General features: G+C 37.5%; 1 protein-coding gene across 1 annotated transcript in view; it reads left to right on the forward strand.

Annotated features, from left to right (window-relative positions):
* The window catches only part of LOC113172440 (cadherin-18-like), a 94,469-nt gene that overhangs the window by 27,422 nt on the left and 51,816 nt on the right, over positions 1-15,231 (forward strand). The window contains exons 2-3 of the mRNA XM_026375408.1: positions 4,159-4,453; positions 10,047-10,166. Coding sequence (XP_026231193.1) covers positions 4,159-4,453; positions 10,047-10,166 — 415 coding nt within the window. The remainder of the gene's footprint in view (positions 1-4,158; positions 4,454-10,046; positions 10,167-15,231) is intronic.

The following is a 15,231-nucleotide window of genomic DNA, read 5'->3' on the forward strand; positions in this document are numbered from 1 at the left end:
TCAGTTGCGATTCTGTGTGTACTCACATTTTTGGGTGAGTGTGGCACCATCAGTCTGATGCTCTCTATCTGACAAGCTGTTTAAAATTGATATCTGTTTGATGTATAACTCATTTAACCAATTATATTAAATATTCACCATGCATATGCATTCACATTCTTTGTGGAAAATTGATTTTTACAAACTGTAACTCTCATAGATCTCTATAAGATAAGAAGGGACAGTAACACCACCCAGAATAATGATAGCCAGTCTCCTTAAATTTGAAATACACCTGTCTATTATTTAGTTTCTGTTTCCCATGATCAAATGGTAAATGGTCTGCACTTATATAGCGCTTTTCTACCTAGTTGGTACTCAAAGCACTTTACACTGCTTCTCATTCACACACACAAGCACACACACATTCACACACCGATGGCAGAGCTGCTCTGCAGCTGACCTGACTCACCGGGGGCAACTAGGGGTTCAGTATCTTGCCAAAGGACACTTTGGCATGTGACGTGGCAGTCGGGAATCGAACCACCAATCCTGTGATTGGCAGTCAACTGCTCTACCTATTGAACCACAGCCACCCCATAACAACAATGTAATCAGACCAAAAACTAATTAATTCATTGTGTTTTCTAAAACTGACTTTCCTATGCAACTCAACTGTAAATTCCATTGTTTTTTTGTAGAGGATAGTGTCACAAAATACAATATGTTCTACATTTCTTGAATGAAGACAACATTTATTAACACCACAAGGCATACCTGTCTCCTACAATTGTCCAGTCATCAACCTGGATGTTGTACTACAAAACTGAATATCTTTACAGAAAAGGGGATGTTGTAGATGTAATGTTTTTAGGGTAAAAGCAGGAACTCTGGTGGAATAAAAAATGTTAGATCATGAAGTATCAACATATTTGTGACATGTCCTTACTATTTCATAATATCTTAATAATAAAATCAATAATGCAGTTTTAATTTTACTTTATTAGGATTAAAAATAGAGCCAGTAAATCTTGTTAAGTACTAAACATACATTCTAATTGGCACTGGCAGTAGATCTTTTAGAAATAGTGACAACCACAAATCACATTCAGTACAGTCCTATGACAAATGGTATTATGTAGTTCTGCAAATTGCACTGCAACTGCCACTAATGACATAATGTATTATTGATTTGATACAACTTGGTATTTCTTAACTTTTTGCCAGCACTTTATAGACATTTCATCTTTGTATAAGCCAAGGTACAGCACCTGCTAAAATCTGGGAACCTGGAAACATTGCTATAATGAATCCTTCACCTTAGCAATTACATGTTGGTAAAATGTCAATAGCACATATATAAGCAATGACAACAGAAACTGTGAAAATATGACCTGAGTTGTAATGAAGTGTAAGTTTTCCTCTATCTGAGGCTCTCCTTTTTTTCCAAACTTCAGAGAAGGCTGAGCTATGCTGCTGCTTAAACTGCTGCTTTACTCACCTCCAGAACCTTCTGTCTGGGAAAGCAGCAGCAATGTGGTGACAGTAGATAGGACCAGACTGAGGCAGCGTGGGCCAGGCTACTTTAAGATTTAAATCCCTATAAGGCCATGAAGTGAAACATCACCTGACCGGAAAACAGTTTTGTTAACGTCTCAGTTTGAGCTCAGTCACCAAGGCCTACAATATATCCATGTCATCTTTTAGTTAGAAATACTAGGTTTTTCAAGGTAATGCTGGTTCAGTATTTCTTTTACTTGGTGTCATCTCATCTCATCATCTTGGTGTGGAATTCAAATTCAAGTCAGATATTTCAGGTACATCTACTAGACACATCACTTCATGTGTGTCTTTGCTTTTTCTACGTCCTTCTTTTACATTGACCCACTACAGCTGTTACAGAGCTGTGTGCAGCCACAGCACAATGTCTGGGGACCAGGTCCAGTTCTGAGGACTGTATTGCTCAAGGGCAAAAGCAGGAGAGAGTCCTAAACTATCTGAATACGCCACATCGAAAGATGTTATCATGCTAGTTTGTTTATTTTGAACAGAATGATGCGTTGATGTTATTTAAAATGGATGAAGTATGCCAAGTCAGAGGGAAACCACCTTATTGTGTCTCAGCTCTTGTGGTTAGTAAAGAGCTCAGTATAGCATGTCCTGGAAATCCCACCAGAGGGGAATTAACCTGTTAAAATTAATAACCATTGCATCCTGCCTGCCCACACGTCTTTTGATTCATATTTTACACTCGCACAAGCCTTTGTTCTTGTTGCTGGAGAGACATGCACAGGGGGAAATACTTTAGCCTCAAAATGTCACTTGCTGCTCTTTATTCACCAGCTGCTGCTTAGAAACACTGTTGTTTCATGCTGCTGTATTTTTATCTTCTCCCCGTCTTGTCTTTGTCTACTCCTGTCTCTTTTTTTTGTTTTAAATGTTTTATTTTGTGTCAGGAAGATGGATTTCCTTTGTTTTTACATTCAACATTGTTCGAGCTCATCTGGCAGTGTTTTTCCTTTCCTTTTTCAGTGCAACTGATCATGCCATGTTGTCTGGTCTTGTTTCAAATAATGGCACCGACTGAGTCAAGATTTCTGTCCTTTGACACTTTGGTCTTTGCGTTTTGGAAAGCAGGGTGTGAGACAGCATGTAAGTTGTTAGCATATTCATACTGCTCCCTCTTACCCCAATCCTATTGTCCACCTTTGCAAAACAAATCCATATGTTTGAAGTGTGGACTTTTACTCCAGGCATGTGCAGGTTTGAAGGTCTTTTCTTGGAAACACTGAGTGATTTGGGCATGAGCTGGAAGCATAAAGGCTGGCTGGATAGTAGTTCAGTAGGATGTAAGATTGCCACGATCCATGTGGGAGACTGGGGTTTGAATCCCAGCTGTGGTCTACCTCAGTGGGGGTCCTTAGGCAGGACCTCCTTACACTTACCCTGTCTGTGCCTTGTACCTCATTTGTAAGTTGGTTTGGATAAAAGTGTCTGCCAAATGACTTGACGCTTGCCAAGTTTGACAAGATACTGCAAACCAAATATATTTCTTGGCTTATCCACTTAAAAAACTAGTGAGCAAGTTTAATTGACAGCATGGGCTACACAACATCTTGTATTCACAGAATTGTTGTATTCTTTTAACAAATATAAGGTAAATGTTGTTCTTATATTCTTTTAAGTATAAACGTTTTGTCAAAATCTCCACTAACAAGATGACAGAACAAGCTGTTCCATGAGTGCAACTCTGTCAGTGTGACTTTCAGTAGATCTAAAGTGACAGTACTGGCATTGTGTCTCTAACCATTATCAGCAACTTGTCCCTCCGTGTACATGTATTGTTTTCACAGTCAACAAACTAATAGCAACCAACCATCAACTATATGCATGTTTCAACATTGCAGCAGCACAGATAGGAAAGTAATGCAAAACAAACAGAAACTGTCCACAGGCATTTTTGTCTCATGAATGCATTTATACAAACCCCCAATCTTACTCTAACCCTAACCAAAGTGCTTTTGTTGCACAGACTTAGCCTACAGATTGAATGCAGCAGAAAATGGTTCCCATGTGCCAGAACAGCCTATTTTCTGTTTATTACGCTTTAACATAACTTAACATTTAACATATTAAAAAGGAGAACAGAGTGAGTTAGAAGGCTTGTGGTGGGAAATATAATGTGGTCACTGTCGAGGATAATTTGAGACATTTATGATGTTAAGGTAGCTATTTATTTCACAAAACCCACAGCATTCACCCTGAGCTAAAGGTTTACCACGACACAATATGTCAACTTAAAATCTAAAATATTATTATTAAAATGCTGTGATAATCTCTGATATTTATCTGACTCATCTTTAATTTGCTTGATGACACATCCAGTTTAGAACAGACATGCATGTGAGATAATGAGTTCTGTCACACTCCCTTTTTTTTATCTTTTTACTATGATGGTAGCTTGTTTCAGATACTGAACCTTTTGTACAACCTGTCACACTCCAGCCCTCCAGTGCTCTTGTTTCTCCTTCCATGATTGGATGGCTGTGCCTCTCATTGCCTGCTCCTCACCATTAACTGACCACTCATCGTGACACTTGGCTATTACTCTGTGTTACGTACTTGTCAAACACTTTAATGCTCCCTCCCTCACTTATTTTCTCCTTCTCACATCTCCAGCTCCACTCCAACTCTGACAAGGGTGATGGCTCTGTGCGCTACATCCTGTCTGGCGATGGGGCCGGGTCTATCTTCAAGATTGACGAGACAACGGGTGACATACATGCCACCAAGAGCCTGGACCGTGAGACAAAGTCCCAGTACGTCCTACACGCAAGGGCCATTGACCGGCAGACAAACCGCTCACTGGAGGCAGAGTCAGAGTTTATCATCAAGGTCCAAGATGTTAATGACAATGCTCCAACTTTCCCTGACGGACCATTCTTTGCTACTGTGCCTGAGATGTCTGATATTGGTAATGCACAGTCTCTAATAATCTTCTTGCACAAAAACACACTTTTTCAATTTCAGCCCACATATTTCAACTGGTAATACACTACCTGTCAAGAAACCCATATTTTCCATTTTGTAATTGAAAATTAGTCATTGTACTCTGACATGAGCACATAGAACAAATAAACAATGGAAGTTAAACAAGGAAATCAGGAAATCTATTTATAAACCACAAAGTATTTGAAACTTTCACACACTTGTGACATTCTTTCTACAATGGAAATCAAACACTCTTCAGGGATCTTGTTCCCAACTATGTTGCAGAGGTTCACATAACTGTGTGGCACTTGTAGGTTGCTTTAATTTCATTCTTGTATCCAGTTCATCCCAAACCAGCTTGTTTGGGTTTAAGTGTGGATACTGTGCTGACCACTCCATGTTTTTAAGTGTACCATCTTGTTCTTTATTTCCAAGCTTGGTCATTATTCTGATGTAGGCTGTAGGATGAACCACTGACCAAGGCGCATACCAGAGGATACTGCTTGGGCCTGCAGGAGGCTGTGGCATTTGTTTGCCTCTCACGGTGTACAAGTCAGCAACCCTGGATCCAGCTAAACAGCCCCAGACCATCAGGCTTCCTCCTCCATGTTTGACAGTTGATAATATACACTGAGAAACCAATCAAACTACTTTACGGCATCCAAAAAGCACGATGAATCAAAGATTGCAACTTTTTATTCATCAGTCCATAACACCTTATTCTTCAGTAGTCCAGTGGTGGCCCAGGTTTTTCTTTTTCTGATGTTCAAGCAATGGCCTTTTTCACCTGTCAAACCTGCAACTCAAAGTCTTATCTTTGCAGTATAACCTGAGACTCTGATTACTACAACCACTATTAAGCTGTGCTTGAAGCTGTTGTACTGTGAGCCTCCTATAATGCAAGCTGTTAACACTCAGAAACTTGTCTTCTGATTCTGTCATGGCTTTGGGTCTGTGAGACTTCTTCCCACAGAGTGCCTTTCGATGGTAAAGGAAACTGTACTCATTGACACATTGACTTTCTTTGCAATTTCCCTGTAGGAAAGTGTTATAATGGTCTGTCTCACCACAGAACAGCTTTAAGTTGTTAACTTATTTCTTGTTTTATTCTATTTTTCAGTTTTGGGTAACCTTACCTCTTTTTTTAACCCTCTGGCAGTTCACCATTTACATTTGTATGATTTAAAGCTATTCATTAGACTTGAACTGCTTGAGTTTAAATAAAAACCTGGAAAAATTGTAGTGTCCTAAAACTTTTGAATGGTAGTGTATACTAACACTTAGTTAGTCCACTGCCATTTTATACCAACATAGACAAAGATATATTTTGGTGTTACCATTTGACACCCATGGAATAGGACCGTGTAAATGTAAATATATAAATGTGAATTTATTGAGCAGCTACATTGCCCATGAACCTAGGCATTCAAATTACATAGACACATAATGAGATTTTCAGTTAATTAAAGCCTAAATAATTAATATAACAACTTATCTGTTTAGGTTTTAATACTATCAAATATATTTCATCTTCAACAAGTTAAACAATGGTGAAAATGCTTCATTTTTGCCTGTTCTCTTCAGCATCTGAAAATGCAGACTGTGATTAAAACAAAATTAGTTATAATAATAAAAATCATAAAAAGATACACAGACCTCTAGGTTGACTATTGATAAATAGCTCTAATGCTCTATAAAGTCATCGTTCATATAGTAGTAGTAGTAGTAGCAATAGTAAGATTAATGTCAGGCATAGAGCCAGTGGAGAGAAGCTAATGTAGAAGAAATATGATCTCTCTTGGTAATTCCAGTCAGAACTCTGGCTGCAGCATTTTGGATTAACTGGAGGCTTTTTAAGGAGTTATTGGGACATGCTAATAATAATGAATTACAATAGTTCAGTCTGGAAGTAACAAATACACAGACACGTTTTTCAGCATCACTTTGGGACAGGATGCTCCTAATTTTAACAATATTCCTCTTGTGGACGAAGGCAGTTCTAGAGATTTATTTTATGTATGAAGTAAAGGAGATATAAAGATAACTCTGAGATTCCTCACAGTGTGACTTGAGGCCAATGCTAAGTCATCAAGAGTAGAATGTGATTAGATTAGAAGGAAAAAGGAGGACATCCAGGCCTTTATGTCTTGTAAGCATGTGTAAAGTTTGATTATTAATTTGTTTCTTTTGTTTCCTAAATAAATATAGCTCGGTGTCATCTGCATAGCAATGGAAAATTATAGAGTGTCTCCTAATATTATTGCTTAAGGGGGGCATGTATAAAATAAAGACTGATGTATAGTATGAGGAGTATTTTTGTAACATGTACATTTATCCAGCAATAATTTATGATCCAGTACATCAAAAGATAAGCTAAACTTCAATATTGCTTTGCTTACTCATTTATTATCATCATTTACTTTTAAAATGTCATTTGTTGTCTATGTTAGTACTATTCCTGTAGGGTGCCCCTCTTGATATGCATGCTGACAATAAGAAAGTAAATTGTCCTCTTTAAAGTTTTTCTTCTTATATTTAGTAAGAATTGTTAACAAACTTATTGCACCATTAAAACCCTGTATATCATTTTTTGAACAAGAAGAACCATTGCTTGTTTTCATGCTAAGTTCACTAACTGAAAAACGTTTTAAATTTTAATACTGGTGTTGTAATTTCTAATTTCAAAGGTTTTCCATCTAAGTTATCCATCCCTTTTATTTATGTTTATAGTTAAAAACATTTGTACTACTTTTAAATATTATACCTGTTTCATTCATATCATTAGAATAATTTGTGATTTCATATGGATTAGTGAGAAATAAATCACCTTTATCAAATAAAAATAGAATTTGACTTGATTTCCCACCCATATGAAAACACAACAACTGAATGGCACATAGAGCAGTTGAATTGCTGTAAACGCTAAACGCTGACACTATTTTACAACAAATTTTTCTTGGTTAGGGAATCTGATCATGTACTGTGTGCTTGTTGTCGTTTGGGGACAGCAAACTTGACTACCTAGTATTTTTTGAAAAATAAAATCCTCACAGCACTACCACAGAGATTAGTAGACAAACTCCCCATGAATCCCCGACATCAATCAATCAACATGTCTTTGTAAACAGTGACAACTAACAGAACATAGGACCGGCTGGTCTAGACAGCAGTATTTCTCTCACTTCATTGTCTTTATTTCTTACTTCTTAGTTCCCATCTTCATCTCTGTCTGCATTGATGATTACAGTATCTCTCTTATTTTCTGTCTGGCTCACTCTCTTTCCATTTCTGAGTCTCTTTCATCTTTCTCAATTGCTCTCTTTCCCCTCATCTTTACTGTTCATCATTCCCACTCTGCTCCTAACCACACAAACCTCTCATCTCTCACTAGTTAATGAATGCCTCTGTTTTCTCAGTGGGACATCTTCTCCTACTTCTCTCTTTCATTCATTGCTCTCCTGTGTCTTGCTTGGTTCTTTTACCACTTTTTGTGATTTACTTACTATTTCCCTCACAGTTTTTTCTCAGTAACTCTGCTACTGTCATTCTAAATGTAAATGGTTTGTGGGCTAAAGTCAACAGCATAGAAATAAATGAACCATCTAAGTATTCAGATCACCATTGTAGTGGAGTGGATATGGTGATTGCTATTTAATTAAGAGAAGCAGCTATTTCCCAGTCTAGACCTTTGAAATTACAGGTTCTGCATCGGGCTGCATGTCACACTAAGAGGATTAACTGCTCACAGAGAAGTAGGAGTAGCCACCCACTATGGTACTTGAATGTTTATGAACCCTTTCAAAATGCTCTCTGCATAAATGACCCATACTAAAACCTCCTTGCATCAACTGCAGACTTTAGGTCTTTCTGAAGCACTTCTATAGGAGTAATATCAGGATAGAACAGCTTTTCCCAAACATTACATTTCTTCTCCTTTAACTTTTCCTTTTGTAGAACAGCTGGCCCAAATCTCTATACAAACCCCACCATATTTTTCAAATGGGAGAAGGTTTTTATTGAGTTTGGTCTTTGCCGAATATAAACCTTTAGAACATTTTTTTCAGGTAAGTACTAGGTTCCCCATGCCATGCACTTTGTTTTAGTGCTGGGCTGACTGGTCTGAGGGTCTTTAGTTTCCTGAAGTTACCCTAAGGCACACAGACTACTACACATCTTGCTGTAGGTTTATTGGTCAACCTCTCCTGAGGAAGAGTATTGAATAAGAGTGGTATTAAATGTTCTTTGTTTGTAAATTATCCTGACTGGTTGGTGGAGTTCAATCTCTGTAAAAATTATGTTGTAACCTTTTCCAGCCTAGTGAAAATCAAAACCCTTTCCTAAAGGCATCAGAAATGTTGTTTGAGTTAAGCTAATATCCAATAGCAGAAATAATTGTAGTGGAGATAAAGAACAATTTCACATATTTGTACTCAGCTCCATTTATTCACTTAGTTTATTTCAAGTATTTCCATTCATACATCTACAGTGTAGTATGCATTACTAAGAGTTTGTACTAAGAGTGCTTTTAATGGGACTAGAAGAATAAAGGAAAGTAACAGTTTGCACATTGGTGTGATTGGATTTCTGAGAAATGTTTGGCTGTTAATGGCAGCGGCAACCCAAAATTGTTTTGGAGCTGAAAGGTAGCATGGCAATAGGTTACAAGTCTTAACTCACTGGGAACTTGTATCCTTGCAGGAACATTAAAAGACAAACACTGCGTATCATATTTTTGCATAGAAACAAGATATCTTTATACTGTCAAAGAAAACACATTGATTCAAATGCTAGGACTAGAGCCATATTTCAAATGGCAGTCACATCAACTAAATGATGACTTTTTAGTGATTCCAGATTTAGGTTAAAGGAAGAATTATGTTTGACAAATGAGTGTTAACTCATGGCTTATGTTTTTTTATCATATACCATGATCTTTATCAGCAGATGGTGTGTACTTTCCCAGTACAAGCTTGCAGGAGAGGCTTACAGCAAATGGTTAATTTAAAGTAGTTTAAGGTAAATTCTTCAGGCTGGGTCTTATTCCATAACTGTGGCCATTCTGACCCATGTTATGAAGCTGTATGACTCTACAGGCAAAATATGAGATGGATAAGATATAAATATTTAGTGGATAACAGCTACCTAGCCTTGCTAGATGTCCATGTAGACAAACGTGGGCCTAATTATGGATGATAAAATTCACACCATTACCACGACCAAGTCACCACAATTATAAGAGAGGCTTCAATGTGGCCACAAGTACTCACTAAATTAACATCTAAATGTGTGACAACAACAATCAATGATTTTGTGATAGTTATCTCTCCACATTAATATAGCTGCATTCTCATGTTTATCTCACTCACTACTTCCTTGCATTTAGTTAATTTTTACCTGTTACCATACCCACAATTTAAAACACCTGTAGATACCCAAACTGATGCAGGATTTAGTGGGACCCAGTTTGAAAAATACTTTTAAACTATCAGACTACCAGTTGTTATTACAACTAAAGTACTACATCCATGATGATCCATGATAAAAGTATTTAATTATTTCTTCCCCTCTCTGTGCAGGAACGTCAGTGTTCCAGGTGACAGCTTCAGATGCGGATGATCCTACCTATGGGAATAGTGCCAAGATAGTTTACAGCATTCTGGAAGGACAGTCCTACTTCTCTGTTGATCCTAAGACAGGTACTGGTTCACTTTAGTTACTCTAAATACATTTGAACTGATGTCATGGGAAAGTTCAAACAGAAAGGTAACTTGGCAGCATCTAGCAGAGGCAGCGCTGTAAACAAGTAATGCCAAAAGGAAACGCAAGGCGATTTTTTTGTGTGTGCAATTAAATGTCCAATGAACATTGGGGAAAATTTAATGATGGAGCTTTTTAGATAGTGTTTAATGATGCAGGTGGTGAGTTACTGTGGACTGCTTCCAGTCCTGGTGCCAGATATTTTAAGAGACTAATGTCACAGGTGGGTGAGGCAGTTCAAACGACTGCCTCCACCTGCTCCATTATTTCTGGAGAAGGAATCAGTGCTCTGCAGGGTGTTTACTTTTTACAGCTCAGTAATTATCTGAATCACTATTGGTTGTTGGTTACAAGACATTTTCGACAGAAATCTACAAATGCTAGACTGATTTAGCTGTGTAACACCGAAAGTTAGGAAATCAAGAAAGTGCTAGCTTATCCCTAAGACGAAAGCAAATTTCGTAGTTTCATAGTAGTTATAATGGATGCAAAGTTTGTGTAGTTTGTATATTTCTAGAGGATTTTAGAGGTTAACCATAAGGGGTCAGACTAAAGCCTACCATCCCTTACTATCAACAGAATTTCTAGGTCAATAGAAGAATCTACAGTATAGGTGGGCACAATTTGGTTCTATATGAACCCATCTGCAGCAATTTTATTTGCTTATCTTACCTTGCAAGTGTCTGATTGTTGTAATCAGCCTTATAGACTGGGATTAGAGCACTGTTTCCTTTAATGACATTCAAAATGGACTGTATACTACAGCTTATGACTCAGCAGCGTCTGTACAGGAAGTGACTTTATTAGTTCCACCACGATGTATGCAGCCTTCCGTTTATATTTAAAAATCTAAAAAGCTTAAGCTTAACACCAATCAGGAGTTTGGCAAAGAAAACGAAAATGACAAAAGACAAACTCACATCAGCAGAGTGGTGAGTGTTACATGACTGTTGGTGCACCAATAGAATTAATGTTTTGGAAATATACACTGCTCAAAAAAATAAAGGGAACATATAATCATCTCAATGATCCATCATCCATCAAAGTCCATCACACTTCTGGGATATCAACCTGTCAAGTTAGGAAGCAACACTGATTGTGAATCAATTTCACCTGCTGCAGGTCAAAATTAGAGGCAATTAGCAAGACAACGTCTATAAAGGAATGGTTCTGCAGCTGGTGACCACAGACCATTTCCCTGTCTTCATCCTTTTTGGCAGATTTTTGGTCACTTTTGCACTTTACCAGTGCCCTAACCATTAAAGGTAGCATGAGGTGGTTTCTGCAACCCACAGAAGTTGCTCAGATAGTGCAGCTCTTCCATGATGGCACATCAAAGCACACTGTGGCAAGAAGGTTTGCTTTGTCTGTGTGGAGGGGTTTGTAGGAGGACAACAAACCAGCAGCAGGACCACTAACTGCTCCTTTGCTCAAGGAGGAACAGAAGGAGACTTGCCAGAGCCCAACAAAATGACAGCCAGTGGGCTACTAATGTGCATGTTCCTGCTCAAACAGCCAGAAACCTCCAGGATTGGCAGATTCCACATTGGCGCACTGTGCTCTTCACGGATGAGAGCAGGTTCACACTGAACATTTTGATACCTGCAACATCCTCCAGTAAGACTTGTTTGGCAGTGGGTCAGTAATGGTTTGAGGAGGCATTTCCTTGGAGACCTCTATGTGCTAGCCAGAGGTGCCTTGACTGCCACTAGGTACTGGGATTAGATCCTCAGACCCATTATAAGACCGTATGCTGGTGCATTGGGCCCTGGGTTCCTTCTGATGCATGACAGTGCTTGGTCTCATGTGGTTGGAGTGTGTCAGCATTTCCTGCATGATTAAGGCATCGATGCTATGGACTGGCCTAGCCATTACCCCAGACCTAAATCTAGTCGAGCACCTCTGGCATCATATCTCATTCCATCCACCGCCACCACATCGCACCAGAGACAGTCCAGGAGTTGACTGATGCCCTCATTCAGGTCTGGTAGGAGATCACTCAGGAGAACATTCAGCCTGTGATCTGACTTTTTCACTTTTATTTTGAATATGATTCGGAATCCAGACCTCCATGAGATAATGATTTTCATTTCCATTGATCATTCTTATGTTATTTTGTTCTCAACACATTAAACCAATGAATAAAGATTTTCAACTGGAAGATTTCATTCATTGAGATCTAGGATGTGTGTTGTTTAAGTGTTGTTTAAGTGTTCCCTTTATTTTTTGGAGGAGTATACATTATACTTCATTTAAATGGTGTTAAGGATAGATTGAGTTTGTGAGATCCCCTTGTGCTGTAAAATTACTGATTTCTATATTTGCTGTCTTTGTAAGTCATTTAAACTTTTAAATTACCAGTTTTGAAGTGGTACCCATTTTAATGTCTCAAAAGTCAAACCACTTATGCACTTACTTATGTATAAGTCAGTTCCTCCAGGATTCACAGGCATTGTTTTTTCACGTTCCAAATTTTGCTTTTCCTGCAGCTTTTCTATAGAATTACTATTTAATACTTTAAGTGATTTTTTCAATTAAATTTCATTATTGAATTTTATTTTCAATGAATTGCAGGATCATGTAAATACTGCAAAAACTAATTCTATTTTTTTTCCAAGCCTTGGCAATTTATTTCTAAAAGAATTTCTTTATCACACACATACACACACACACACACACACACACACACACACACACACACACACACACACACACACACACACACACACTTATATTGCATTTCAGCCATTCACCATTCGTGTTTAGCAGTAGAAAAGTAACGAGGAAGTGACTTTTTATTGTGTTTCACAATGGTTCTGCATGTGGTGCTAAACATTTTACCACTGCTTTTGTGCACTGCACCAGGGAAATCTGGAGAATTTCCTTGTCATTAGTAGGAGCTTTTGCTGACATCTCACCTCCCGAGATATTCTGAGAGTCTCCTAAGAGTGAATATTAACAGCTGCTTCCTGATGCAAGCAAATTATAGGCCGATACAATATCTAAGAAATCAGATATTTCCTTATTATATTCCTTGTTATAAGTGGACCGATTGTTTGCTTCTGGGGGTTTCTGTGTTTTCTGAGTTTAAACTCCAACTGCATTTTTAATGAAATTTTTAATTTTTAATTAATTTTCTTTCTGGCTACGCATTGAGTTGTCCTTGGACAAGACACCCCACAGCAACACCGTCATCTACTGCAGCTGGCCAAAGGGATCAATAAAGTATGTCATTATCATTATGATCAATTTACATGTGGACTAAAAGATAGCCTGGCACTGGTATACAGGACGTACATAGCATACAATGTGTTTGGATCAGGGTGAGTCAATAACTTGTAAACTATATTTTTTATTCATTGTGCTCATTACATAAGACTCTGATTTGCAGTTGACATACATTCTGCTCTCCCTCAGTGAATTGCCTTCAAATTCTACTCACCTCAAACTCTTACTATATACGGTACAACCTTGAATGTCAAGGCCGTTTTACTTCATATAAAGTACAGTGGGAGGAAAAACTATTGCAAAATTTAAGAAGTATCTTCTCCTACTTTTATTATTAGTGGACTTCAAATTTTATTTTGTCAAAATGAGTCAGTGCATTGAGTGTGTTGTAAATCAAATGACTCGCTGCTGAAATTAGGCTCTGTGTGAAACCAACCATTCTGATCCCCAGCATTGCTTTTTGTCCCTGTATCGCTCTCCTTTTTTTTCGCTCTTTTATGTTTCTATCCCAAACAAAAGCTTTCCCAGGCCTATTAAAAATAAATAAGAGAAAAGCCTTATAGAGAGAGAGAGTGTGAAAAGAACATCCAAGCGTCTTAAGTGAGAGTGTTTTTCAAAGCTCATCCCACACAATGTGAATAGAATTAACTCGAGACAGAAAAAGATGTTTCAGTACACAAACTACAATATCAGTATGGCCCATGGTTATCTGTGGGTGTTTTTGTCCTTATTAGTTTCCAGATTCACAATGAGACAGCCTGAATGTAAATCTACTGTAGTATTTCAGTTTTGCATCATTTCATTTCTATTTATGCAGCACTTATGGAGCTCCTGTTTGAGTAGAATAGTTAACATACTGTTTCTGGCAAAACAGAATATAAAAAGTGCATATGGTGCAAACAGTGTCCTACACAGTTGTTTTCTTTGATATGGTTGTCATATTTAATATTCCAATTCACTTTATCAAACCATCAGTCTTCCAATAAATCCTCATTTAGCAAGCTGATACTGTACAGTGAAGTTTATGTTGAAACAGCTGTTAGGGCTGCTGGTTCAAATGTCAAGCTCTGGCGAGATTCTCAGTCTACCAGATTTAGGTTATCTAAAGGTGCTTACTCAATAGCAACTGGACTTGCTTGGATTAGAAGGACGCAAAACTGAAGAACAGATTTGAATGTCACACTGCACTGTAAAAAAATGAAATATCCTCCTAACAATTTACAGTAAAATTTACTAATGTAATATCAAGTACACCTCACTTACCACCATTAAGTAAAATGTACTTATTACTAAGTCACGAAGCGATAAATGTAACATAATTATATGTAACTTCTAATAAATATTAATATTAATTATTTAATTGCAGTCAATTTATAGGAACAGGAACATTGGCATTATAGAAATATTGAGTAAATGTTACATAATAGGCTCTATATTGTTATTTGTCTAAAAAGTAGAATTTTATTATATTTTTCTTTAACAACCATGAACCTGAGCAAATGCTCTGCAGCCACAAAAGTAACAGTGGCATAACAGTGTTCAATCATCAAAATATTCATAACCTCACTAAATGGGATGATTATCTTTACATTCTGTAATCTCCATTCACTAATCCCTAAAAACTTAAATCAAATCAAAATCAAAATTATAAAACATCAGAGCTAATTATTTAATTCTACACTGTATTTTAATATGTTTAAAATTACATATCACATTACAACAGTTTTAACTTCACAGAGCCAGCCAAGACAAAGAAAAATCTAAAGCACAGCTGAT

Source organism: Anabas testudineus, chromosome 17 (assembly GCF_900324465.2).
Source record: "Anabas testudineus chromosome 17, fAnaTes1.2, whole genome shotgun sequence".
Classification (NCBI taxonomy): Eukaryota; Metazoa; Chordata; class Actinopteri; order Anabantiformes; family Anabantidae; genus Anabas; species Anabas testudineus.